Here is a 26350-nt window from a genome sequence, read left to right as displayed (position 1 = left end):
ACCAGCAGCACCTTAGACTCCGCTCCCTGGCCCGGCCCGTGTCATCTGCCACACAGGTCCAGCGGATCTACGACCTCTCGTGTTCCTGACTACTGTGGTCCATCGGATCCACTTCCTCCCGAGTGCCAGTCGACTGCGGTGAGTCTAACAGTAAGATCCGTCCAGGGATCCCATTGAGGTACCCTTGCCAGAGTTTTCGGACTTTCCCTTCATTGTAGTCCATCAGTCGCAGAAGTTAGCCTGTCAGGCGCAGCAACTAACTCAACTGTCCACCATGTAACAATTACTTACTATGCAGCAGCAGCAACCGCAACCTGTTCCAGCCTCTCCACCCGTTTCTGCAGCCCCTTCTGGATCAAAGCTTCGTCTTCCTCTTCCCACGAAGTTTGATGGTGACCCTAAGTTGTGTAGAGGCTTTATAACTCAATGCTCCATGCACCTGGAGCTCATGGCGGATCCCGACAGAACGAGCGAAGGTGGCGTTTGTGGTAAGCCTCTTGTCCCTTTCTGGGATCATGGTGACCCAATTTCCTCTAACCTTATGTCCTTCCTAGCTGAATTCCGCAGCGTTTTTGAAGAACCCGCACAAGCCTCCTCTGCCGAGACGGCTCTTCTGAACCTAAGCCAAGGGATTATGTTGTTCAGTTTTGCACCCTCGCTTCAGAATTGGCATGGAACGACGAAGCCTTGTGTGCTACATTTAAAAAAGGACGCTCTTGCTGCATGTGATCCTCCGACTAACCTGTGTGAACTAGTTCATCTAGCCACACGCATTGATGCGCATTTTCCTGAGAGGCAGGAAGAACTTTGTACGCAAAGAGAACCTGCCCGAACACAGCTTTTTCCTCGCTTGGCACCCGTGTTGCAACGTCCACCTCTACAGTCTTCTTTGCCTCTAGCTGAAGAGACTATGCAAGTGGATCGTACTCACTTAACGCAGCTGGAAAGATCCCGAAGACGCAATGAGAATTTGTGCCTATACTGTGCCAGTCCGGAGTACTTTCTCAAAGACTGTTCTATATGTCCTCAGTTTCTGGGAAATGCTTGCATCTAGGGCACGTGGGAGAGGCATACCTAGATGTGAATACTATCTCTCCTAGCTTGATTATACCTGTTCAAATCCACGCTTCTGCCATGACTTCTTTCTTTGCTTCTGCATTCTTGGACTCCGGTTCCACTGGCAACTTCATTGATGCCTCTCTGGTACATGAATATCATCTCCCTGTAACTCGTCTAGCCAAGTCTTTGTTCATTTCTTCAGTCAATGGACAAAATCTGGACTGTAAGGTGCTATAGTGCACATAGCCTCTCGTCAAGCAAGTGGGCTTCTTTCATAAAGAAAAAAATGAATTCTACTTGCTTCCTCGCTGTACTTCTCAGCTACTTTTTGGTCTTCCTTGGCTCCAACATCATTTTCCGCAACTGTACTGGAAATCAGGAGAGATTACTCGCTGGCGACAGAACTGTCAGAATCGTTGTATTGTACCAGTCCGGCCAAGAGTTGTTTCTTCCTTCTGCCTTCCCCTTATCAGGATTATTCTGATGTTTTCTACGAAAGGCAGACCGAGAATTCACCTCCACATCGTCCATCAACTGCCCAATTGATTTACAGCCTGGAACTATGCCATCATGTGGAAGAATCTATCCTTTGTCAGTTCCTGAGATATAAGCCATGGAAAAATATATCCAGGAGAACCTCCAAAAAGGATTTATTAAAAAGTCCTCCTCCACTGCTGGTGCACGGTTCTTCTTTGTAGTTAAGAAGGATGGTTCTCTCCATCCATGTATTGATTATAGGGGTCTCAACAAACTGACGGTCAAAAATCGCTATCCTCTCCCTCTGATCTCAAAACTTTTTGATCGTATCTTATAACCTGATTCGAATCCAAGAGGGAGACGAATGGAAAACAGCCTTTAATACCCAAGATGGACATTTTGAATATCTTGTGATGCCATTCAGCCTTTGCAATGCTCCAGCTGTTTTTCAGGAATTCGTCAATGATATCTTCCGAGATCTTTTCTACATCTATGTTGTGTTTCTTGATGACATCTTGATTTTCTCTTCCAACTTAGAGGAGCATCGTTCTCACTTTCGTCTGGTTCTTCAGCGTTTTTGGAAGAATCATCTCTACGCCAAACTGGAGAAATGCCTATTTGAGAAGTCTAGTCTCCCGTTTCTCGGATACATTGTCTCCCATCAAGGCCTGCAGATGGATCCAGAGAAACTGTCTGCTGTTTTGGATTGACCCCGTCCTACTGGTCTTCGGCTTTTCAACGCTTTCTGGGATTTGCCAACTATTATCGTCAGTTCATCCCACACTTCTTATCCTTGGTCGCTCCTATTGTAGCTCTAACCAGAAAGAACTCTAACCCTAAGTTATGTCCTCCAGAGGTCGAGGAGGCTTTCTCTCGCCTAAATTCTGCATTTGCTTCAGCTCCCGTGCTTTCAAGACCTGATCCAGAAAAACCTTTTGCTTTGGAGGTTGACGCTTCGTCTGTAGGAATTGGTGCCATTGTTACCCAGAAAAACTCCAATGGTAAGTCTGTAACCTGTGGTTTCCTTTCAAAAACCTTCTTGCCAGCAGAGAGGAATTACTCCATTGGAGATCGAGAACTTCTTGCTATAAAACTACTCATAGAGGAGTGGCGACATTTGTTGGAAGGGTCTCCTCATCTGGTCAGTATCTACTCAAACCACAAGAATCTCTTATACCTACATTTTGCTCAGCGATTGAATCCCCGCCAGGCAAGGTGGTCATTGTTATTTTCCAGATTTAATTTCTTAATTCACTTCAGTCCAGCTAACAAGAAAATTAGAGCATATGTTCTTTCCAGGTCCTATGACATTATAGGTTTGGACTACACGCCAAGGCATATTATTCCTCCAGATCATTTGATTTCTGTAGCTCCTTCTGTACTTCAGCAGGTTCCTCCTGGAAAATGTACTGAAGGTACTGAAATGGGGTCATTCTTCTTTGTTGGCAGGACACCATTGCATCACTGGTGGCTGCATCTTGAACGCGATGTCTCCAATTTTCTCCGTTCCTGTGTTACCTGTGCCCGTGACAAATCTCCTCGGCAGAAACCTGCGGGACTCTTATAGCCATTGCCCATCTGGGAGACTCCCTGGTCTCACATCGCCATGGACTTTATTACCGATCTGCCTCCATCCCATAATAGCACGGTCATCTGGGTCGTGGTTGATCAGTTTTCCAAGATGGCTCATTTCATCCCTTTACTTGGTCTCCCATCTGCTCCACAGCTGGTGAAGCACTTCTTACAACATATCTTTTGCCTACTTGGTCTACCTAGTCATATCGTCTCGGATCGCGGAGTTCAGTTTGTTTCCAAGTACTGGTGAGCTCTCTGTACTCATCTTGACATCAATCTGGACTTCTATGCCTACCACCCTCAGTCCAACGGTCAGGTGGAGGGGGTAAATCAGATTCAGGAGAATTATCTTCGCATTTTGTTTCAGCTCGGCAGGTTCACTGGGTTGATCCTCTTCCTTAGGCCGAATTCTCCCATCATAAGGATTGTTTATCAGTTTCCTCCGGAGTACCAGCTGTTGATGAACTTGTCCGTGACTTCTCTTCCATTTGGCAACAGACTCGGCACTCTTTAGCTCTAGTCTTTTCCCGCATGAAAACCCAGACAGATAAGAAAAGAAGACCTCCTCCGTCTCATAAGGTTTGGTTATCTTCCATGTACATTCGCTTCAAGATTCCTAGCTATAAGTTGGGTCCTCGTTTCTTGGGTCTGTTACAGAAAATCAATCCAGTCTCATATAAACTCTGTTTGCCTTCTTCTCTATGCATTCCTAACTCTTTTCATGTGTCATTCCTCAAGCCTCTGGTAATCAACCGTTACTCTCATAGTAATACTGCTCCCACACCCGTTTCTGGCTCCTGCAAGGAAGAAAATTATTTTTAGTTAACTGGAGGGCATTTGGTCCTGAGGAGAGATCCTGGGAGCCTGAGGAGAATATCCTGGACCGTAATCTTCTCAAAAAAAATTTGGAGCCTCAAAAAGAGGGGGAGACCAAAGGGCACACTCTGGCCGTGAATGCATTCTCCCTCTCTCGTCCCCAGCCGGCGGGGCTGGGATTCGCATCACGGGATGCGCCCGCATGCGAATCTCAGCCCGTCACTTACCTCCGTCCTCTGCTGCTTCCTCTGTCTCTCAGCTCCGGCACACATGCTCCTAGGTCACGCGTGTGCCGAAGATTTAAAGGGCCAGTGCGCCATGCAATCAATTAGAAAAAGCTTTTTTTCCCTGCCTTTTAGTGTATACTTTGGGTCCATTTTTATTAATGCAGTTTGTGATAGGTATTGCATTTTTAGGTGTTTTTCTACAGGCTACTCTGTAGTACCTGAAAATATGTTGAACATTGTTTGAATTAATAAAATACCAACGAAAAAGGCTTGTAAAGAAAAGCATAGAAATATGCTCTCTGCAGCAAAGATACTGGAGAAGATTACAGGAGATCCCCGCTATGGACAGGGACAAGACAGTGGTCTCCTGATTCTGTACATCCGCCAGCCACATCATTTCCCCCCCCCCCCCCATCCCCCTATGCCACTTTATTGCCTTTGTGCCAAATCATCCCCCCCTTTATTACTCCCTGTGCCACATAATTTCCCCCTGATCCCCTCCTGTGCCATTTCATTCCACTGGGCCATTTCATTGCCTCCTTTATCCCCCTGTGCCACGTTATTCTCCCTGTGCCAAATCATACACCCCCCTCATCCCTTGCACCACATCACTTTTCCTCTTCCCTTCTTCCCCTGTTGTTCTTCCTTCCTGGCCAGCAGGCTCAGGTGCATGGAGCTCTCGGTCGGGTTTGACATTCTCCTGACTTCCTCTGCTCTTACTGAGAGCAGCAGTAGTGGCTGCACGCACTGATGAGTGACGTCAGAAGCATCATTCCTCACTATTGGCAGCTGCCGCTGCTCTCAGCCTCTCAGTAAATGGAGCACAGAAGACATCAGGAGAATGTCAAACCTGCTAAGAGCCCATGCACCTGAGCCTGCTGGCCAGGTAAGAACAACAACAGGGCGAGGAGGGAAGGGGAAAAGTGATGTGGCATAAGGGGTTAGGGTGGGATAATTTGGCACAGGGGGAATAAAGTGGCACAGGGAGTTCAAGGGGGAGGAATGAAGTGGCATTGGAGGGATCAAGAGGAGGAATAAAATGGCATGGGCGGGTGAAATGGTACAGGGGTGTGATAAGGGGGTGATTAAACAGCACTGGCAGATTGTACTGTAATATTGCTTTTTATCGTGTTTTATAGGTAATTACACTCTGGAGTGATTGCAGTACATTATTTGGTCATTTAGAAAGATTTTTTAGCCTATCTCTCAATAGCGAACAGTTTTTTATTCCCTGCGAGTGTCTGCTATTGGGAGATTCTACTGTATATGCAAAATGTACATCAAAATATTGATCTGTAATAAGACTAGTCATAAATAATACCTGTATCTGCTTGTCATTGGGCACATATCCATCCATCATGAAATAAAGAATATTGTTTCCCACAGTTTATAGAACAGTCATATATCAAGTAAACTTACAAGCAAGATAAAGTGATACCAAGTGGGAGGGTGGAACATACACATTTGTGTGTATATATAGTGGGCTACCATAAGGTGTTGAGTATAGAAGACATGAAGGACACCATGTTCACCTTCTTTATATTGCTCCTTGGCTTCTGCCAGAATCATGCAGCTAGCATGGTAACTTGTGTTGAACATTTCCTGACATTACTATAACTCTGTATGTATAATGTGTTAAAACTCTCTTAAAGGGAACCAAACATTATATTTTACCAAATATAACACTTGGAAATGCATTATAAATGGTAAAATCTTTCTTTTTTTTTTTTTTATAACATGGTAAAATCTTTATCCTCACCATCCCCAGGGGACATTTTTGCCCCCAGGGATGGTGAGGAAATGAAGTTTGTAAGTAACCCTCTCCACCCAGTAAGTAGTCTCCTGGGCGGGGAGCTGTACTTACATGGGCTGTCAATCACTCCGAGGGGGCGTCACTACTGCCGAAGTAACGGGACTAGGTAAGTACAGCTCTCCGCCCAGAGGGCTACTTAGGGGTGGTGGGGGCAACTTACAAACTTTACATGCTCACCATCCCTGGGGGGCAAAAATGTCCCCTGGGGATGGTGAAGATAAAGATTTTACCGTATATAACGCGTTGAAAATCATTATATTTGGTAAAATCTAATGCTTAGTTCCCTTTAACTTGTGTTGGTAGAGTGGCTACAAAGAGTTTAGAGACCAGAAGAAGCCTAAAGGGCAAAATACAATGAGGAAGGGCTATTCAAGATCAATTATTTATTTTTATGTATTTTTTATTTATTTTTATGTATTTTTATTTATTTTATTTACTTATTTATTCATTTATTTATTCAAATTAACTGGTACCACAAATTTATACAGATTTATAAATTACTCCTATTTAACAAAAGTCTTCTAGCTTTGATCAGCTGCTATTTATTCTCGAGGAAGTTATGTAGTCTTTTCAGTCAGACATGGTGCTCTCTGCTGCCACCTCTGTCCATGTTAGGAACTATCCAAAGCAGGAGCAAATCCCCATAGCTCTCTGTACAGTTACTGACACAGACAGATGGGGTAGCAGAGAGTATATGTGACTGGAAAGACTGCATGACTTCCTCCAGAGCCCACAACAGTTAATAATAACGGGATGGCTTGAGTTGTTTTTATTTTTGTTTTTTAAATAGAAGTCATTAACAAAACTGATACTAGTTGATTTGAAAACATTGTTGTTGTTTTTTTACAGAGAACCCCTTGAAGCAAAGACTTGCTGTGTCAAGTTATTTGTCTTATATGTGTGCCTTCCAGGATTAATTTATCCCTTATATAGAAGAGGCCAACAATTTTTATAAAGATATTGGACATACTTGAAGGGGCTACAAGTATTAGCATTTGAAGAGACAGATAAAAAAAAACTCCATATAACAACACTATATTATGCCTAAATAATATTGCTACTCCCATTGACAAATAAATGCTCCCAGATAGAAATGTTGGATTGCTGAAAAATGTGGCATGCAGTTATGTCTAAGGTAGATATGTAAATGATTACAGGTATAGTCTGATTCAGTGATTCCCAACAGGGGTAGTGTCAGGCCCTGCCCAGGGTACCGCGACACTCCGGCAATTTTTTTTAAATCTCCCGCCCAGCCTGCGCACCTGTGAATCACGACGGCGCAGGAGGGAAGGGAAGCCTGCGTGCGCATTGCGTGTATGCGCACACAGCGTCCCCCTCCCCCCTGCGCCGCTGAGAGTGAGTCCCACCCATGCAGGCAAGGATGTGGATAAATGTGAATGGGAATGGTGCTTTGGCCCCCGGACCAGCTTCCCAGCCCCTCGGATCAGCTTCCCGGCCCCCGCAGAAGGAAAAACAGCTCAATTAATGTACTGCACCATCTCCCCTTTGTCACCTCTGTCCACCCCCCTTTGTCATCCTCTCTGTTACCCCCTTTCACCCTTGTCTGTGTTTTTTTTTTTTTTTTTGCTCATCAAGATTGGTAAGGGTTTCCCACGAAAAAAAATTCTGAAGGGTTCCCGAGCCAAAAAAGTCTGGGAAACACTGGTCTGATTACACACTGGGTCTTGCCACAAGGGGGGCATAAAAATGCTTCTCCTGCTGCCCTATAAAAAAACAGTATCTTATAGGTTACTTACTTGTAATGTAATAGAATAACAACATTTTGTCCAGCGAGTTGCCACTGCTCACAACCCCTTATACAGTGCATAGATGATGTGATATGGGAAAGTACTCCGTACAGAAAAATAAAGATGGTGCTCAGTGAATTATTGTGAATACAAAAGTCCTTAAAGGAAAACTGTCACACGTTTTCTCCCGCACTATCCACAGGTACTGATGGATAGTGCGGAAGACCCTGATTCCTATGATCCCTACCTTGGCTGGATCCGCCCGCCATTTCCCCCGCAATCTTAGTTTTATTATATGTGGAAATCTGGCTGTAACTGGCAGGGGCGGGGCTTTTGTAGCTTAACTTGCACTGATGTCAGCACCGCCCGTCCGCAGCACCACCCGCTTATGAATATTCATCCCCCTCCCCCCAGCTCTCCCTCTCTTCGCCGGTCCTATCTGGAGGGAGATTTTTGATCTATATACACCTATGTTCTTTGGTTGCTTTAAAATTCCATATACAAGTTGTATAATGGGCAGAAATAGTACAGCTCCTCATGTACACTCACTTGATGCTTATTCTCAACAGTTACCTGAAAATACAGGTACAATTCAAGGGTATATTCAAATGTCACAGTCATTTAATGGTTTTTCACAAACAGCAATATGGAAATAAACCCTCACAGCATCACTGATTTTGATAATTATGTAATATAGTTATATATATATATATATATATATATATATATATATATATATATAAAAGAGGATTGCAGCAGCACACATTGGTCAAAAAAATTGAGACTCTTAGCGCACTTTTTGATCAAAACGTGTCCCCCATCCACCACGGGGAGGTGGCCTCATTTAGGATGGGAACCTAGCACAAATTCTGAGCCTAACACTCAACTATCCACTCACTTCTGCTGGGCATATAGCCTCTGACTGGGTGACATGCTGGATCCATTTAAAACTCCACCTGTGAGAAAGGGGGAGGGGTGCACAGCTAAACAGGGTGCCATTACCCCCTGAATTGTACATACAAGAAAAAAGAAAGATAGTCGGCACAACAGCCTAATACACGGGTGCACACTGCCATGGCATCAGAGTATACAAAAAAAGAGGATTGCAGCAGCACTTTTTTGTATACTCTGATGCCATGACAGTGTGCACCTGTGTATTAGGCTGTTGTGCCGGCTATCTTTCTTTTTTCTTGTATATATATAAATATATATATATATATATATATATATATATATATATATATATATATGTATGTATGTATGTATGTGTGTGTGTGTGTGTGTGTGTGTCTCTTTATGTGTCTGTGGCATTTATGACGTTTTCTCTATTTTGTATACATTGATGCCATAAAAAATACCTGAATCTCGTATTTGCTGTTTGCTTAATGATTATATTACAAAACACTGTACAAACAGTTACATGTATAGATTATAGTATAATCACAATATAACACTAACATTGTTGTTTTTCAATAGACTCAAAATTTTGAGGGTTCTACAGATGAGCTGGGAGTTTGTCATTGCTCTGTTGTTCTTCCGGATTCTACATTTCCAGCAGATCGCTTTGAGATGCTAGAGATCTCCAACTGGAATTTGAGTATCACTGTCCAGAAGGAAATCACAAAGGTATAGAATGAGTTTGGGGTATTTTTCTCTATTTATCTTAATATTGTAGCTGTTTAGCTGACTACACTGCTCAAAAAATAAAGGGAACACTTAAACAACACAATGTAACTTCAAGTCACTGACACTTCTGTGAAATCCCACTGTCCACTCAGGAAGAACACTGATTGACCATCAATTTCACATGCTGCTGTGCAAATGGAACAGACAACAGGTGGAAATTATAGGCAATTAGCAGGACAGCCCCAGTAAAGGAGTGGTTCTTCAGGTGATGACAAAAGACCACTTCTCAGTTCCTATGCTTTGTTGCTGATGTTTTGGTCACTTTTGAATGCTGGCGGTGCTTTCACTCTAGTGGTAGCATGAGACGGAGTCTACAACCCACACAAGTGGCTCAAGTAGTGCAGCTCATCCAGGATGGCACATCAATGCGAGCTGTGGCAAGAAGGTTTGCTGTGTCTGTCAGCATAGTGTCCAGAGAATGGAGGCACTACCAGGAGACAGACCAGTACATCAGGAGATGTGGAGGAGGCTGTAGGAAGGCAACAACCCAGCAGCAGGACCGCTACCTCCGCCTTTGTGCAAGGAGGAGCAGGAGGAGCACTGCCAGAGCCCTGTAAAATGACCTCCAGCAGGCCACAAATGTGCATGTGTCCACTCAAACGGTCAGAAACAGACTCCATGAGGGTGGTATGAGGGCCCGATGTACACAGGTAGGGGTTGTGCTTACAGCGTGCAGGACGTTTGGCATTTGCCAGAGAACACCAAGATTGGCAAATTCGCCACTGGCACCCTGTGCTCTTCACAGATGAAAGCAAGTTCACACTGAGCACATGCGACAGACGTGACAGAGTCTGGAGACGCCATGGAGAACGTTCTGCTGCCGGCAACATCCTCCAGCATGACCGGTTTGGTGGTGGGTCAGTAATGGTGTGGGGTGGCATTTCTTTGGGGGGCTGCACAGCCATTAGGTACCGAGATGAGATCCTCAGACCCCTTGTGAGACCATATGCTGTTGCGGTTGGCCCTGGGTTCCTCCTAATGCAAGACAATGCTAGACCTCATGTGGCTGGAGTGTGTCAGCAGTTCCTGCAAGAGGAAGGCATTGACGCTATGGACTGGCCACCTGTTCCCCAGACCTGAATCCGATTGAGCACATCTGGGACATCATGTCTCACTCCATCCACCAACGCCACGTTGCACCACAGACTGTCCAGGAGTTGGCGGATGCTTTAGTCCAGGTCTGGGAGGACATCCCTCAGGAGACCATCCGCCACCTCATCAGGAGCATGCCCAGTCCTTGTAGGGAGATCATACAGAGGCCACACACACTACTGAGCCTCATTTTGACTTGTTTTAAGGACATTACATAAAGTTGGATCAGCCTGTAGTGTGGTTTCCTACTGTGATTTTGAGTGTGACTCCATATCCAGACCTCCATGGGTTGATAAATTTGATTTCCATTGATAATGTTTGTGTGATTTTGTTGTCAGCGCATTCAACTATGTAAAGACGAAAGTATTTCATATGATTAGTTCATTCATTCAGATCTGGGATGTGTTATCTTAGTGTTCCCTTTATTTTTTTGAGCAGTGTACTATAATTGTACTACAAACTGAAAAAAAGCAATTTATAGTGTACCAAACTACAAATACAATCTTTTAATAATTTTTTACAACATTTTTTTTTACCATAAGGTCAGCAAAGTAGGGGTTCCTTGATTTGGACCTCCCCTATTACCAAAGTGTACTGCTTTAAGAAAGGGAACCTCTCCCTTCCAGTAGGTACACAGTCAACCATGTATGGTCACTTGCGGCTCTTGAACCAGACCCACAGTGCTAGAGACATGTACATGGTGGAGCTCTTCATAGAGCACTACCATTAGGTACAAAGCAAATTAAATAGACTTGTGAAACTCGACAGGGTTTGCAAAGTCTGCTCACCTTTTTAGGTTGTGTGCCAGACACAACCACAGTGACAGCGCAAAAGATGGTGGTGCAGCTCTCCTGGGGTCGGTATGAGTATACACCCACAGAACGGTATGCTGTAGATAGAAAGAAGAAGCGAAGAAGCCGGGTTCACAGCACGATCCATCAGTCAGAATCAGGGTAGTAGAAAACGTAACAATCTTTATTCAGCTTTATTTGGCTGAATAAAGATTGTTAAGTTTTCTACTACCCTGATTCTGACTGATCGCGCTGTGAACCCGGCTTCTTCGCTTCTTCTTCCTATCTACTACAGTGCTGAAGTCAGCCCATTTTTACTCTATAAGGTTGAGTTATTACAATAAGCCAACTCCTTTAACCAATAAATGCCACATTATTGCCATTTAGGTTATGGAGCCATTGGCATAAGAGAAAAAGGGAGATGTAAAAATGTTAGGGGGCACAATTATTAAAATCTAGTCCCTGGCAACTATATTTCTTTCTTTTAATAAAATGTTCCTACTATGGACTTGATTTCATACATTTTGTTTATTGTTCCAAAGTATCTTTACCCCCAATGAACATGCATGACCCTATATAATATTACTGTACAGATCCAGCACTATGAGAGTACCCTGATTATTTACATGGAGCGGCTGATTAACCTGACTAAACGAGTGGAGGTAATGGAGATGGGAGGTCTGTCATACACCGAGCTGGACTTCGAGCTGGTCAAGTTAGAGATTAAAGAAATAGAATCCCTGATATGGCAGCTGAAAATTTCAATGAACAGTACCAATGTTGTGGTGGAAACTCTGTATTTGGAGGTAAGAGTGGTAGGAGTCAAAACATTTTTTTTAAGTGCCTGGGCCACATTGTAAAATATGCATTCCATAGGCCAATGTCCCATCTGGACCCTTATAGCTTGACCCCTGGATAAGCGATAGAGAAAAGGGCAAGACTTTTTCATGAAATTAAATTGTATGGTCTGATACAAGGGCAAATGTGCCCTTTTTGCTTTGTTAAAGCTTATCTTGGTCTCATTTTATTGTATACCTCAGTCTTTCATCTCAGGAAATGGTTGGGGCAAATAATTTACAATTCAATTTGTTCCTTAAAGGGGTACTCCACTGCCCCAGCATTCGGAACATTTAGTTCCAAACAGTGGGTGTGGGTTGTCTTGGCCACGTCTTGGCCACGCCCCCTCAATGCAAGTCTATGGGAGGGTGCTGCCATATTCTGTACATATATTTCATTGTAATGTTTTATCTGTTGCAGATACGTAACTTATCTGTCTTGGTGAACCAACTGGAGGTCTATGACAAGAACAACGTTCTAGTGATCAGAAAGGAAATTGCAGCTTTGAAAAAACGTTTGGAGGATTGTGAGAAGAATGAAACACGACCACAACCTCCACTTCCTCCAGTCAACTACGGTGAGTAGGCAAATTTTTTGTGTTTTTTATTTTTTGTGGCAGTATCATACTACAGTGGTCTCCAAACTGTGGCCCTCCAGATGTTGCAAAAATTCAACACCCAACATGCCTGGGCAGCCAACGTTGTAACAGCATTACCATATCACAAAATTTTACCTAAAGGTTTACCCACATTGTTTTAGTAGTTGCAGAGAGGAATTGTATAAAGTGGTCCTTCAAGTTACAATAATGATTGGTTTCAGGACAACCATTGTATGTTGAGAACATAACTCTATGGAAACCTGGTAATTGGGTCTGAAACCCCCAAAATGTCATCCAAAAATAGGAAAAAGTGAGGATTAAAGAAAAATAAGAACATAACTAATATAGATAAAGCAAATCCTTATATATAAAAGTAAGAAAGATCTGCTGGAAGCTGTAATCACTGTCTATGTAGAGGACAGGAGCTTCTTCAGGGTCCTGTACAGTACACAAAGGGTCCTAAAAAAGTTAAATGGAGCCGCCCTTACTTGGTGTCCAAAGGAGCCGCTAACCCTGGCACAGGTAAAGAGTACAGAACATGTAATACCTCCCTGTACTGTAGGAGGCGCTACCAGACAGCCAGTCAGTGCATACGCTTCAGTAATACAGGGGTTTTACCAGTGAATGCCCATTCTGATTGGTCAGATCTTCCAGCCATTGACACGTTTCACAGATCTGGACTGGACTTTTATGTCCCTGCCCACTCACATAAATGATTCCCTAATTAAAAAAAAAAATTTCATTCTAAAAAATAGAAAATTTGTTCTCTACAATTTTTCCCATTCCTACTGTATTTTTTTTCTTTGTGTGTGTGTACAATGCCATCCCTTTTTTTGGATCGCTAAGGTAAAAAAAAAGAATAAAAATTGCCCGCAAAAACCTCAATGTTAAAACCCACATGGCTTTTTTTGTGGTGTTTTTTCACTCCCATAGACTTCTATGGGAGGAAAACACCAAGATTTTCCAGAAAAAACACCAACAGTCTCAACATGAGGTTGTTTTTGAAAATCGCTCACTGGGCCCAAAATAGCAGAAAAAACGTCAAAAGGATTAGAAAACTGCTAAACACATCGAGCGGATTTGGCATTTATTAGTTCCCTATTGACTTGCAGCTAACATCTGGCCGCAGCATTTTTTCAAGGAAAAAAAGCTGTGCGGCAGAATTGGTGTTTTTGGCTGAAGAACCTTAGTGAAATTCCAGCCTGACATTTCCCATTCCTTTTGAATACATATGTGGCTTTGAATCAAAAACTGCAGTGGCAGATTTCCGAAAAACGACAGAAAAAGTCCTTTGTGGAAACCTAGTCTAACCCATATTATTTTTGTCCATTCCCAAAACTACAGTTGCAGTCGTATATGGCAGCCCAAGTCCCCATATATTTTCTTATAATCCTCTCCCAAAAAAATATGACAAATCTCCCTCTTCTACTTGACATTTTGGACAACTAGAAATGAAAAGGAAGTGTAGTGTAACCTGTGAATACCTTTACACTGTGCTATTCTCTTATTTACATTCAAGGCTATGTTCCAGGCTATGTTCACATAAACGTTAGGAGCTCTGCTAAAATGACAGGATTTTAGCGAAGAAAAAAAGTTCTGAATGTCAGATTATTTTTCTGCTAATATCATTCAAAATAACGGCATCTAACAGAACCCCCGACGGACTCCATTTACTGAATGGGTCCTGTCGGGATCCCTTGGTGTTCGGTGTCACACCCTCCATGCAGCCCCGTTATCAGCATGTCTAATGGAGCTCCGTAATGCTGATGTAAACATAGCCTAATATCTATATACCAACAGGAGAAAACCAGTAATGAAAAACATGCTTTATTTAATGAATATGAAATTCGACATATATTTTAAATGTAAAGAAATATAAAATCAAGGCACCACAGGAACAGCTACAAAAAAGTGGAGAAGGTACGGTAGGTACAGATAGATGGAGTACCGGGAAAAATGCACTTAGAGCAGAGATAAGACCACAAGGGACATATATAAAACTAGGGTATACATTTAATCAATTAATATACAAGAGATATATTACAAGGGTATTAATGGCAAAGTTAGCCCAGGAACACATAAGATAAATAACATCCTGCCATGCACTGCCTACCTACCACCTCCTCCAACCCCAACGTACGTTTCGCTTGTGCTTTGTCAGATGCCCCCTGATGAAGCACAAGCGAAACGTACGTGTTCCTGTGCTAACTTTGCCATTTATACCCTTGTAATATATCTCTTGTATATTCATTGATTTAATGTATACCCTAGTTTTATATTGTCACGATTCGGCTCACAGGTAGTGGATCCTCTGTGCCAGCGAGGGATTGGCGTGGACCGTGCTGGTGGACCGGTTCTAAGAGGCTACTGGTGTTCACCAGAGCCCGCCGCAAAGCGGGATGGTCTTGCTGCGGCAGTAGCAACCAGGTCGTATCCACTAGCAACGGCTCAACCTCTCTGACTGCTGAAGATAGGCGCGGTACAAGGGAGTAGACAAGAGCAAGGTCGGACGTAGCAGAAGGTCGGGGCAGGCAGCAAGGATCGTAGTCAGGGGCAACGGCAGGAGGTCTGGAACACAGGCTAGGAACACACAAGGAAACGCTTTCACTGGCACAAGGCAACAAGATCCGGCAAGGGAGTGCAGGGGAGGTGATCAGATATAGCCAGGGAGCAGGTGGAAGCCAATTAAGCTAATTGGGCCAGGCACCAATCATTGGTGCACTGGCCCTTTAAGTCTCAGAGAGCTGGCGCGCGCGCGCCCTAGAGAGCGGAGCCGCGCGCGCCAGCACATGACAGGAGGGGCCCGGGACGGGTAAGTGACCTGGGATGCGACTCGCGAGCGGGCGCGTCCCGCTGTGCGAATCGCATCCCCGACGGCCATGTCAGTGCAGCGCTCCCGGTCAGCGGGACCGACCGGGGCGCTGCAGGGAGAGAGACGCCGTGAGCGCCCCGGGGAGGAGCGGGGACCCGGAGCGCTAGGCGTAACATATATATGTCCCTTGTGGTCTTATCTCTGCTCTAAGTGCATTTTTCCCGGTACTCCATCTATCTGTACCTACCGTACCTTCTCCACTTTTCTGCAGCTGTTCCTGTGGTGCCTTGATTTTATATTTCTTTACATTTTAAATGTATGTCGAATTGCATATTCATTAAATAAAGCATGTTTTTCATTACTGGTTTTCTCCTGTTGGTGTATATGTATCTTTCACAAACCAGTGGTGGCTTTTCCCTCTTGGGCTAGGCCCCCTTTTCTTGTTAGTGATATAGCCTAATATCTCTTAACACACTATTTCATACTTCCTTCTTGACTCCTCCTATACCCAGCGGCCGTTTTATTCCTACTCTTCAGAAGGATTCTTTATAGCTATATTTCCAATCCATTTTAATAAATTTTCCCCATGTGTAATCCCATAATAAATTCAACTACCTCATGTTAACAAATGTTTCATCTATAGCTACTCTTCTCCTTCTAAATGCATTTTTGATCTGTAAATATCTAAATTTGTGAACTTTTGTGAGCCCAAAACTCTTAAAGTGGTACTCCGGCGGAAAACTATTTTTTTAAAATTAACTGGTGTTACGCCGAGCGCTCCGGGTCCCCGCTCCTCCCCGGAGCGCTCGCTACACTCTCGCTCCCGCAACGCCCCGGTCAGATCCACTGACCGGGTGCGCTGCGATTCCGCCTCCAGCCGGGATGCGATTCGCGATGCGGGTGGCGCCCGCTCGCGATGCGCACCCCGGCTCCCGTACCTGACTCGCTCTCCGTCGGTCCTGTCCCGGCGCGCGCGGCCCCGCTCCCTAGGGCGCGCGCGCGCCGGGTCTCTGCGATTTAAAGGGCCACTGCGCCGCTGATTGGCGCAGTGGTTCTAATCAGTGTGTTCACCTGTGCACTCCCTATGTATACCTCACTCCCCTGCACTCCCTCGCCGGATCTTGTTGCCATTGTGCCAGTGAAAGCGTTCCCTTGTGTGTTCCTAGCCTGTGTTCCAGACCTCCTGCCGTTGCCCCTGACTACGATCCTTGCTGCCTACCCCGACCTTCTGCTACGTCCGACCTTGCTTCTGTCTACTCCCTTGTACCGCGCCTATCTTCAGCAGTCAGAGAGGTTGAGCCGTTGCTAGTGGATACGACCTGGTCACTACCGCCGCAGCAAGACCATCCCGCTTTGCGGCGGGCTCTGGTGAATACCAGTAGTGACTTAGAACCGGTCCACTAGCACGGTCCACGCCAATCCCTCTCTGGCACAGAGGATCCACCTCCTGCCAGCCGGCATCGTGACAGTAGATCCGGCCATGGATCCCGCTGAAGTTCCTCTGCCAGTTGTCGCCGACCTCACCACGGTGGTCGCCCAGCAGTCACAACAGATAGCGCAACAAGGCCACCAGCTGTCTCAACTGACCGTGATGCTACAACAGCTACTACCACAGCTTCAGCAATCATCTCCTCCGCCAGCTCCTGCACCTCCTCCGCAGCGAGTGGCCGCCTCTGGCCTACGACTATCCTTGCCGGATAAATTTGATGGGGACTCTAAGTTTTGCCGTGGCTTTCTTTCACAATGTTCCCTGCACTTGGAGATGATGTCGGACCAGTTTCCTACTGAAAGGTCTAAGGTGGCTTTCGTAGTCAGCCTTCTGTCTGGAAAAGCTCTGTCATGGGCCACACCGCTCTGGGACCGCAATGACCCCGTCACTGCCTCTGTACACTCCTTCTTCTCGGAAATTCGAAGTGTCTTTGAGGAACCTGCCCGAGCCTCTTCTGCTGAGACTGCCCTGCTGAACCTGGTCCAGGGTAATTCTTCCGTTGGCGAGTACGCCATGCAATTCCGTACTCTTGCTTCAGAACTTTCCTGGAATAATGAGGCCCTCTGCGCGACCTTTAAAAAAGGCCTATCCAGCAACATTAAAGATGTTCTGGCCGCACGAGAAATTCCTGCTAACCTACATGAACTCATTCATCTAGCCACTCGCATTGACATGCGTTTTTCCGAAAGGCGTCAGGAGCTCCGCCAGGATATGGACTTTGTTCGCACGAGGCGTTTTTTCTCCCCGGCTCCTCTCTCCTCTGGTCCTCTGCAATCCGTTCCTGTGCCTCCCGCCGTGGAGGCTATGCAAGTTGACCGGTCTCGCCTGACACCTCAAGAGAGGACACGACGCCGCATGGAGAATCTCTGCCTGTACTGTGCCGGTACCGAACACTTCCTGAAGGATTGTCCTATCCGTCCTCCCCGCCTGGAAAGACGTACGCTGACTCCGCACAAAGGTGAAACAGTCCTTGATGTCAACTCTGCTTCTCCACGTCTTACTGTGCCTGTGCGGATATCTGCCTCTACCTTCTCCTTCTCCACTAAGGCCTTCTTGGACTCCGGATCTGCAGGAAACTTTATTTTGGCCTCTCTCATCAACAGGTTCAACATCCCAGTGACCAGTCTCGCCAGACCTCTCTACATCAATTGCGTTAACAATGAAAGATTGGACTGTGCCGTGCGTTACCGCACGGAACCCCTCCTAATGTGCATCGGACCTCACCACGAAAAAATTGAGTTTTTGGTCCTCTCCAATTGCACTTCCGAAATTCTCCTTGGACTACCCTGGCTTCAACACCATTCCCCAACCCTGGATTGGTCCACAGGGGAGATCAAGAGTTGGGGTCCCTCTTGTTTCAAGGACTGCCTTAAACCGGTTACCAGTACTCCTTGCCGTGACCCTGTGGTTCCCCCTGTAACCGGTCTCCCTAAGGCCTATATGGACTTTGCGGATGTTTTTTGCAAAAAACAAGCTGAGACTCTACCTCCTCACAGGCCTTATGACTGTCCTATTGACCTCCTCCCGGGCACTACTCCACCCCGGGGCAGAATTTATCCTCTCTCTGCCCCAGAGACTCTTGCTATGTCTGAGTACATCCAGGAAAATTTAAAAAAGGGCTTTATCCGCAAATCCTCCTCTCCTGCCGGAGCCGGATTTTTCTTTGTGTCCAAAAAAGATGGCTCCCTACGTCCTTGCATTGACTACCGCGGTCTTAATAAAATCACGGTAAAGAACCGCTACCCTCTACCTCTCATCTCTGAACTCTTTGATCGCCTCCAAGGTGCCCACATCTTTACAAAACTGGACTTAAGAGGTGCTTATTATCTCATCCGCATCAGAGAGGGGGATGAATGGAAAACGGCATTTAACACTAGAGATGGACACTTTGAGTATCTGGTCATGCCCTTTGGCCTGTGCAACGCCCCTGCCGTCTTCCAAGACTTTGTTAATGAAATTTTTCGTGATCTCTTATATTCCTGTGTTGTTGTGTATCTGGACGATATCCTGATTTTTTCTGCCAACCTAGAAGAACACCGCCAGCATGTCCGCATGGTTCTTCAGAGACTTTGTGACAATCAACTTTATGCCAAAATGGAGAAATGTCTGTTTGAATGTCAATCTCTTCCTTTCCTAGGATACTTGGTCTCTGGCCAGGGACTACAAATGGATCCAGACAAACTCTCTGCCGTCTTAGATTGGCCACGCCCCTCCGGACTCCGTGCTATCCAACGTTTTTTGGGGTTCGCCAATTATTACAGACAATTTATTCCACATTTTTCCACCATTGTGGCTCCTATCGTGGCTTTAACCAAAAAGAATGCCAATCCTAAGTCATGGTCTCCTCAAGCGGAAGACGCCTTTAAACAGCTCAAGTCTGCCTTTTCTTCAGCTCCCGTGCTCTCCAGACCTGACCCATCTAAACCCTTCCTATTGGAGGTTGATGCCTCCTCAGTAGGAGCTGGAGCGGTCCTTCTACAAAAAAATTCTTCCGGGCATGCTGTTACTTGTGGGTTTTTTTCTAAGACCTTCTCTCCGGCGGAGAGGAACTACTCCATCGGGGATCGAGAGCTACTAGCCATTAAATTAGCACTTGAGGAATGGAGGCATCTGCTGGAGGGATCAAGATTTCCAGTTATTATTTACACCGATCACAAGAACCTCTCCTATCTCCAGTCTGCCCAACGGCTGAATCCTCGCCAGGCCAGGTGGTCTCTGTTCTTTGCCCGATTTAATTTTGAAATTCACTTTCGGCCTGCCGATAAGAACATTAGGGCCGATGCTCTCTCTCGTTCCTCGGATGCCTCGGAAGTAGAGCTCTCTCCGCAACACATCATTCCTCCTGACTGCCTGATCTCCACTTCTCCAGCCTCCATCAGGCAAACTCCTCCAGGGAAGACCTTCGTCTCTCCACGCCAACGCCTCGGAATCCTCAAATGGGGTCACTCCTCCCATCTCGCAGGTCATGCGGGCATCAAGAAATCCGTGCAACTCATCTCTCGTTTCTATTGGTGGCCGACTCTGGAGACGGATGTTGTGGATTTTGTGCGAGCCTGCACTGTCTGTGCCCGGGATAAGACTCCTCGCCAGAAGCCCGCTGGTCTTCTTCATCCTCTGCCTGTTCCCGAACAGCCTTGGTCTCTGATTGGTATGGACTTTATTACAGACTTACCCTCATCCCATGGCAACACTGTTGTTTGGGTGGTCGTTGATCGATTCTCCAAGATGGCACATTTCATCCCTCTTCCTGGTCTTCCTTCTGCGCCTCAGTTGGCAAAACAATTTTTTGTACACATTTTTCGTCTTCACGGGTTGCCCACGCAGATCGTCTCGGATAGAGGCGTCCAATTCGTGTCTAAATTCTGGAGGGCTCTCTGTAAACAACTCAAGATTAAATTAAACTTTTCTTCTGCTTATCATCCTCAATCCAATGGGCAAGTAGAAAGAATTAACCAGGTCCTGGGTGATTATTTACGGCATTTTGTTTCCTCCCGCCAGGATGACTGGGCAGATCTTCTACCATGGGCCGAATTCTCGTATAACTTCAGAGTTTCTGAATCTTCTTCCAAATCCCCATTTTTCGTGGTGTACGGCCGTCACCCTCTTCCCCCCCTCCCTACTCCCTTGCCCTCTGGTGTACCCGCTGTGGATGAAATAACTCGTGATCTTTCCACCATATGGAAAGAGACCCAAAATTCTCTCTTACAGGCTTCATCACGCATGAAGAAGTTTGCTGATAAGAAAAGAAGAGCTCCCCCCATTTTTTCTCCCGGAGACAAGGTATGGCTCTCCGCTAAATATGTCCGCTTCCGTGTTCCCAGCTACAAATTGGGACCACGCTATCTTGGTCCTTTCAAAATTTTGTGCCAGATTAATCCTGTCTCTTATAAACTTCTTCTCCCTCCTTCTCTTCGTATTCCTAATGCCTTTCACGTTTCTCTTCTTAAACCACTCATCATCAACCGTTTCTCTCCTAAACTTATCTCTCCCACTCCTGTCTCCGGTTCTTCAGACATCTTTCCTGTAAAGGAGATACTGGCCTCCAAAAAGGTCAGAGGAAAAACCTTCTTTTTGGTTGACTGGGAGGGCTGTGGTCCTGAAGAGAGATCCTGGGAACCTGAGGACAATATCCTAGATAAAAATCTGGTCCTCAGGTTCTCAGGCTCCAAGAAGAGGGGGAGACCCAAGGGGGGCGGTACTGTTACGCCGAGCGCTCCGGGTCCCCGCTCCTCCCCGGAGCGCTCGCTACACTCTCGCTCCCGCAACGCCCCGGTCAGATCCACTGACCGGGTGCGCTGCGATTCCGCCTCCAGCCGGGATGCGATTCGCGATGCGGGTGGCGCCCGCTCGCGATGCGCACCCCGGCTCCCGTACCTGACTCGCTCTCCGTCGGTCCTGTCCCGGCGCGCGCGGCCCCGCTCCCTAGGGCGCGCGCGCGCCGGGTCTCTGCGATTTAAAGGGCCACTGCGCCGCTGATTGGCGCAGTGGTTCTAATCAGTGTGTTCACCTGTGCACTCCCTATGTATACCTCACTTCCCCTGCACTCCCTCGCCGGATCTTGTTGCCATTGTGCCAGTGAAAGCGTTCCCTTGTGTGTTCCTAGCCTGTGTTCCAGACCTCCTGCCGTTGCCCCTGACTACGATCCTTGCTGCCTGCCCCGACCTTCTGCTACGTCCGACCTTGCTTCTGTCTACTCCCTTGTACCGCGCCTATCTTCAGCAGTCAGAGAGGTTGAGCCGTTGCTAGTGGATATGACCTGGTCACTACCGCCGCAGCAAGACCATCCCGCTTTGCGGCGGGCTCTGGTGAATACCAGTAGTGACTTAGAACCGGTCCACTAGCACGGTCCACGCCAATCCCTCTCTGGCACAGAGGATCCACCTCCTGCCAGCCGGCATCGTGACAACTGGTACCAGAAAGTTAAACAGATTTGTAAATGACTTCTATTTAAAAATCTTAATAATTCCAGTACTTATCAGCTGCTGTGTACTACAGAGGAAGTTGTATAGTTCTTTTCCATCTGACCACAGTTCTCTCTGCTGACACCTCTGTCCATATCAGGAACTGTCCAGAGGAGGAAAGGTTTGCTATGGGGATTCCCTTGTACTCGGGACAGTTCCTGCCATTTAACCCCAATATATTCAAGACTATTGGTGTCTTTCAGAATTTTCAATGCACACAGGGATGCCGATCATATAATTTTTTTTTAGCTTATAGTTAACTATTTGATTGCTTGTACAATACACTGCAATACGTTAATGTACTGTTACAGGGAAGGGGCAGGGGAAATCCCCATTGGAAGTGACTACCATGTGGTATCTAACCACCTAGATGATGCAGTCACTATTAACATGCATCTAGGCAATTAGGTGGCTGGGCTCAGAGTACAGATACTTTCATGGCATTAGCTGGCACTAAAGGTGTACTCAGCCCCCAGACATCTTATCCCCTATAAAAAGGATAGGCGATAAGATATCTGATCGTAGGGGTCCTGCCGCTGGGACCCCCTGCAATCTCCGTGCAGCACCCGATGTTCTGAACACACTGAGATCCGGCAGCAGTTGTCGTGACACCACGCCCCTTCATTCATGCATATGGAAGGGGGCATGACCCGGCCGGCCCCTGCGATCAGACATCTTATCTCTATCCTTTGGATAGGGGATAAGATGTCTAGGGGTGGAGTATCCCAGGGAATATGTCAGCAGTATCACCCCCACTAATTTGCTTGTTCTGCTGTTAGTGTGGGTGATGCTGATCAAAATGGTCTTATTCTGGGCCTTATCCTCCTAGGTGCCGTCCGTGCTGAGATATCCTTCCAAATTTTAATATATAAATGAAGGTCTCTAGCCCCGGGGTTCACTGGTTCTCCTTCCTGACCAGTGTTGGGCCTCAAGTCACCAAATCAATATTCATCCTCCTCTGCATTAAGCTGCTACATGCTGGGATCCTGCACATGTGCTCTGCCCCTGCGCGCATGCATGAGATCTCAGCACGTTCCAGCAGCGCGCGAAAGAGGAATAGCATGAATATTCATTAGGTGGCGTGAGGCACAATACTGGCTGGGAAGAAGAACCTGTGCATCTTGGGGATGGAAAACATCCTGAATGTACCAAGACCTTTATTTACATACTGGGATTTGTAAGGATATCTCAGGAATGGTGGCATCTAGAAAGGTAAAGTAAGGGACAGTTTGATCAGTGTCACCGGCTCTAACAGGCAGTACTTGCAGGATAGTTAGGGTGATGTTGCTGACAGATTCCCTTTAAGGGGTTAATGAATCCTAAATGCCAGATGGGGTAGACAGATGGGGTAGTACTACAGAAGGGGGACAATATATAAATAGGGGTATATATGGAGGGCAACACTGCAGGAGAAGGGTAAAAAAGGGCAGTTCTACAGAAAAGGGGCAGTTCTACAGGAGAGGGTAGAGAGGGAGGACTACTTTTGAAGAACAGAGGGAGCACTCATTTTTGAGAATAGAGGGGACCAATATTGCAATGAAGTAGTAGAGGGGGCACTATTTCATGGGTAGGTAGAGAAGAGTACTATTCAAGTTGAGGGGCCGCTGCTATAAAGAGGAGCCCAACTCTTATCCACAGTTTTTACTTCCACACAGGGGATCACCACAGGCAGTACAGCTGGGTGCAAGCTAGAAGAACAGAGGAGTAGACAGGCTTTGGGCATAATCGTGGGAAGGAAAAGGGGCAGAGCCCACCGCACCTGTGACATTGACAAATGACCACAAGGGAGCAGATGCACCATCTTCCTTGTGATTAAAGTGACCCCACAGGCGTTGTGTTCAGGGATCTTGTAGGCTACAGAGTCAGACCAATATAGGCCAGCAGCTTACAAGATCCCCAGAAACCTCACTACAAATATCAGGACATTCAGGAGATTTTTCATTACAGCAGGGCAGTGCCCAAAATCTGGAACTGTCCCACTGGATCATGGAAAGTTGGGAGGCAGGAGCTTTAGCATGATGGCTACCACTTCTCTCTACCTGGGCACTATTGCTGTAATATGTCCAAGACACAGAGCATGTGCAGTTCATAGCATGAATGGCTCCAGCATAATAAAAAGGGTAAAAGGGATTTTTTTTTTATCAAAAAAAAAGTGTAACACAATGTAACCTATTATTTAAACATACATGCTGTAAGTACATAAACAAATAATGATACATTTGCATCAAACAATTCTCAAATACCCTTTATTTAACCTTTGATTGCTGTCAATGAATGGCACCATACATTGAAATGACAGTAGTGCCAAGCTTGAAGTATCATGCCTATGAAGATTTGGTGGTGTACTGGCCTTGAAGGGGCCTCAACAAAATACTGACTAAAGGTCTAAAGACTTATGGGATGTTTTCTGACTGCACCATACACACATAACTTTGATGTCCACCAAAGCAGAATTTTAGTTATCTATAAAAATTGGACATGTGTTTTTGTTCTTTTGTGCAGGCAAGTGTGACCATGGAGAAATAATGAATATCACCAAACCTTTTATAGTACAACTGAATTATGGGGGATCCGGTAACCCAATTGGAGGTTGGGGAAATGATGCACTTCTTGGAGCTGACCAAAGTATTCATTGGGTGGCTCTTGTCCAAGTTGATAACAGAATCATGTATTCCATACGTATCTTCAGCTCCTATGATAGTCTCTTGATCTACCAAGTTAAGGAAGAAAAGATTGTTCGAACAGTAAGCGGTAATATCTGGGTGTATACAAATTGTGGACAAGGAGGTGGCATGGTTGTGTTCAACAATACACTGTACTATAACTGCTATAACACTCAGAATCTCTGTAAATATAACTTACAGACAACCACAGTAGAGCGCAGGGTTCTTACTGATGCCACATACAACAATCGGTTTTCATACTCCTCATCAGCTTGGCAGGACATAGACTTTGCAACTGATGAAGATGGTCTTTGGGTCATTTATACCACGGAAGCAGATGGTGGTAATATTCATATTGCTAAAGTTAATCCCATTACTCTTGAGGTGATGCAGACATGGGCCACTACCCAGTTCAAGCGTGGTGTTACCAATGCATTCATGGCATGTGGAGTCCTGTATGCCACTAGAGCCCTCAGCACAAGTAAAGAAGAGATATTTTATATGTATGACACTAAGGCAAACAAAGAAGGCTACCTAAGCGTGCAGTTTGATAAGGTAAAGGAGAACATTCATAGTCTCAACTACAACCCTAACAATCACAAGCTCTACATGTTCAATGATGCTTATATGGTCACGTATGATCTTACTTTCAAACAACTTAAATAAAAAGGTTCTCAAATTTAAAATCAAGAATTTGCCAGTGACAATCCATATTCAAGAATCCCATGGCCTTTTGATGATTATTGCTAAAAGGGGTTGTTAAAAATTAGAGTACAGGTTGTTTTTTTACCCCAGAAATAGCTCCACTCCATTCCATGGGCTGTGTCTGGTATTGCAGTTCACCCCTATTTTCCTGAATAGAGCTATGCATCCAGACACTGCCTGAGGAAAGAGGGGTGATGTTTCTGGGAAGGGAACAGTCCATTTTTATTTTTTTGGGTACAGAAGAATAAAATCTACAACCCTGACAATTTTATATTTGATTGATGTTTGCTTTTAATATATATTTTTTCATTTCATTCAAATAAAACCATATGTTATTGCAGCTTTGTGTGTTATTATTATTACTTAATATACACTAAAACGATTATTAGTTAATCCATAAGGTAACTGACAGGAGGAACCTCACTAAATATCATAAAACATATCAAGGAATTGGTGACCAGGATGATACAGTATATGTAGACATTACATACAGTAGTTACAGACTACTAATCAGCACTGTGAAGTCTGAACCTGAAATCATACTCCTTTCCATCAATCCCTCCTTACTAATATTTGTTAGGTTAGCATGAAGAAGAAGGTGGAAAAAAGAAAGACACTGAATCCACCACCATTCACAGAAGAGCTCACCATTCCCCTTCCCTGTAGAATGACCTCTGAAAAGTTCACAGAGAACGGCCAGTATTGTCTTCAATTCATCTGAATGGGACAGCTCCTGTCTATTGTTGTGTATGTCCATGGGTTCTGCTGTAAAGTATATCATTAAATGCTGTTAAAAACAGCTGGGGCAAGATGGCTGTGCCTAGGAAATAAAAAGAAAGACAATGTCATAAAAGTAAAAACAATTAGAAAAAAGTATTTGTTTCAGTATCGTTCTCTAATCAGGAACAAAATATAGGAGATGCATTGCCTTTAACCTGTTAAGGACGAAGGGCGTACAGGTATACCCTTGCACCCTGGTACTTAAAGAGGCACTCCCCTGC

General features: G+C 45.4%; 1 protein-coding gene across 1 annotated transcript; it reads left to right on the top strand.

The window, feature by feature from the left end:
• The first annotated feature begins 292 nt into the window (after window positions 1–292).
• Window positions 293–25708, top strand: LOC130291919 (olfactomedin-4-like). The gene is made up of 8 exons (XM_056541353.1): window positions 293–809; window positions 1031–1287; window positions 2483–2677; window positions 3610–3855; window positions 9192–9341; window positions 11878–12090; window positions 12542–12698; window positions 24484–25708. Exons 1-8 carry the CDS (start codon window positions 293–295, stop codon window positions 25308–25310), a joined length of 2562 nt encoding a protein of 853 aa, XP_056397328.1. The 3' UTR covers window positions 25311–25708.
• The last annotated feature ends 642 nt before the right edge of the window (window positions 25709–26350 follow it).

This window comes from Hyla sarda, chromosome 9, assembly GCF_029499605.1.
Source record: "Hyla sarda isolate aHylSar1 chromosome 9, aHylSar1.hap1, whole genome shotgun sequence".
NCBI lineage: Eukaryota > Metazoa > Chordata > Amphibia > Anura > Hylidae > Hyla > Hyla sarda.
The sequence above is the reverse complement of the archived record's forward strand: the minus strand, read 5'-3'. Positions and strand labels throughout refer to the sequence as shown.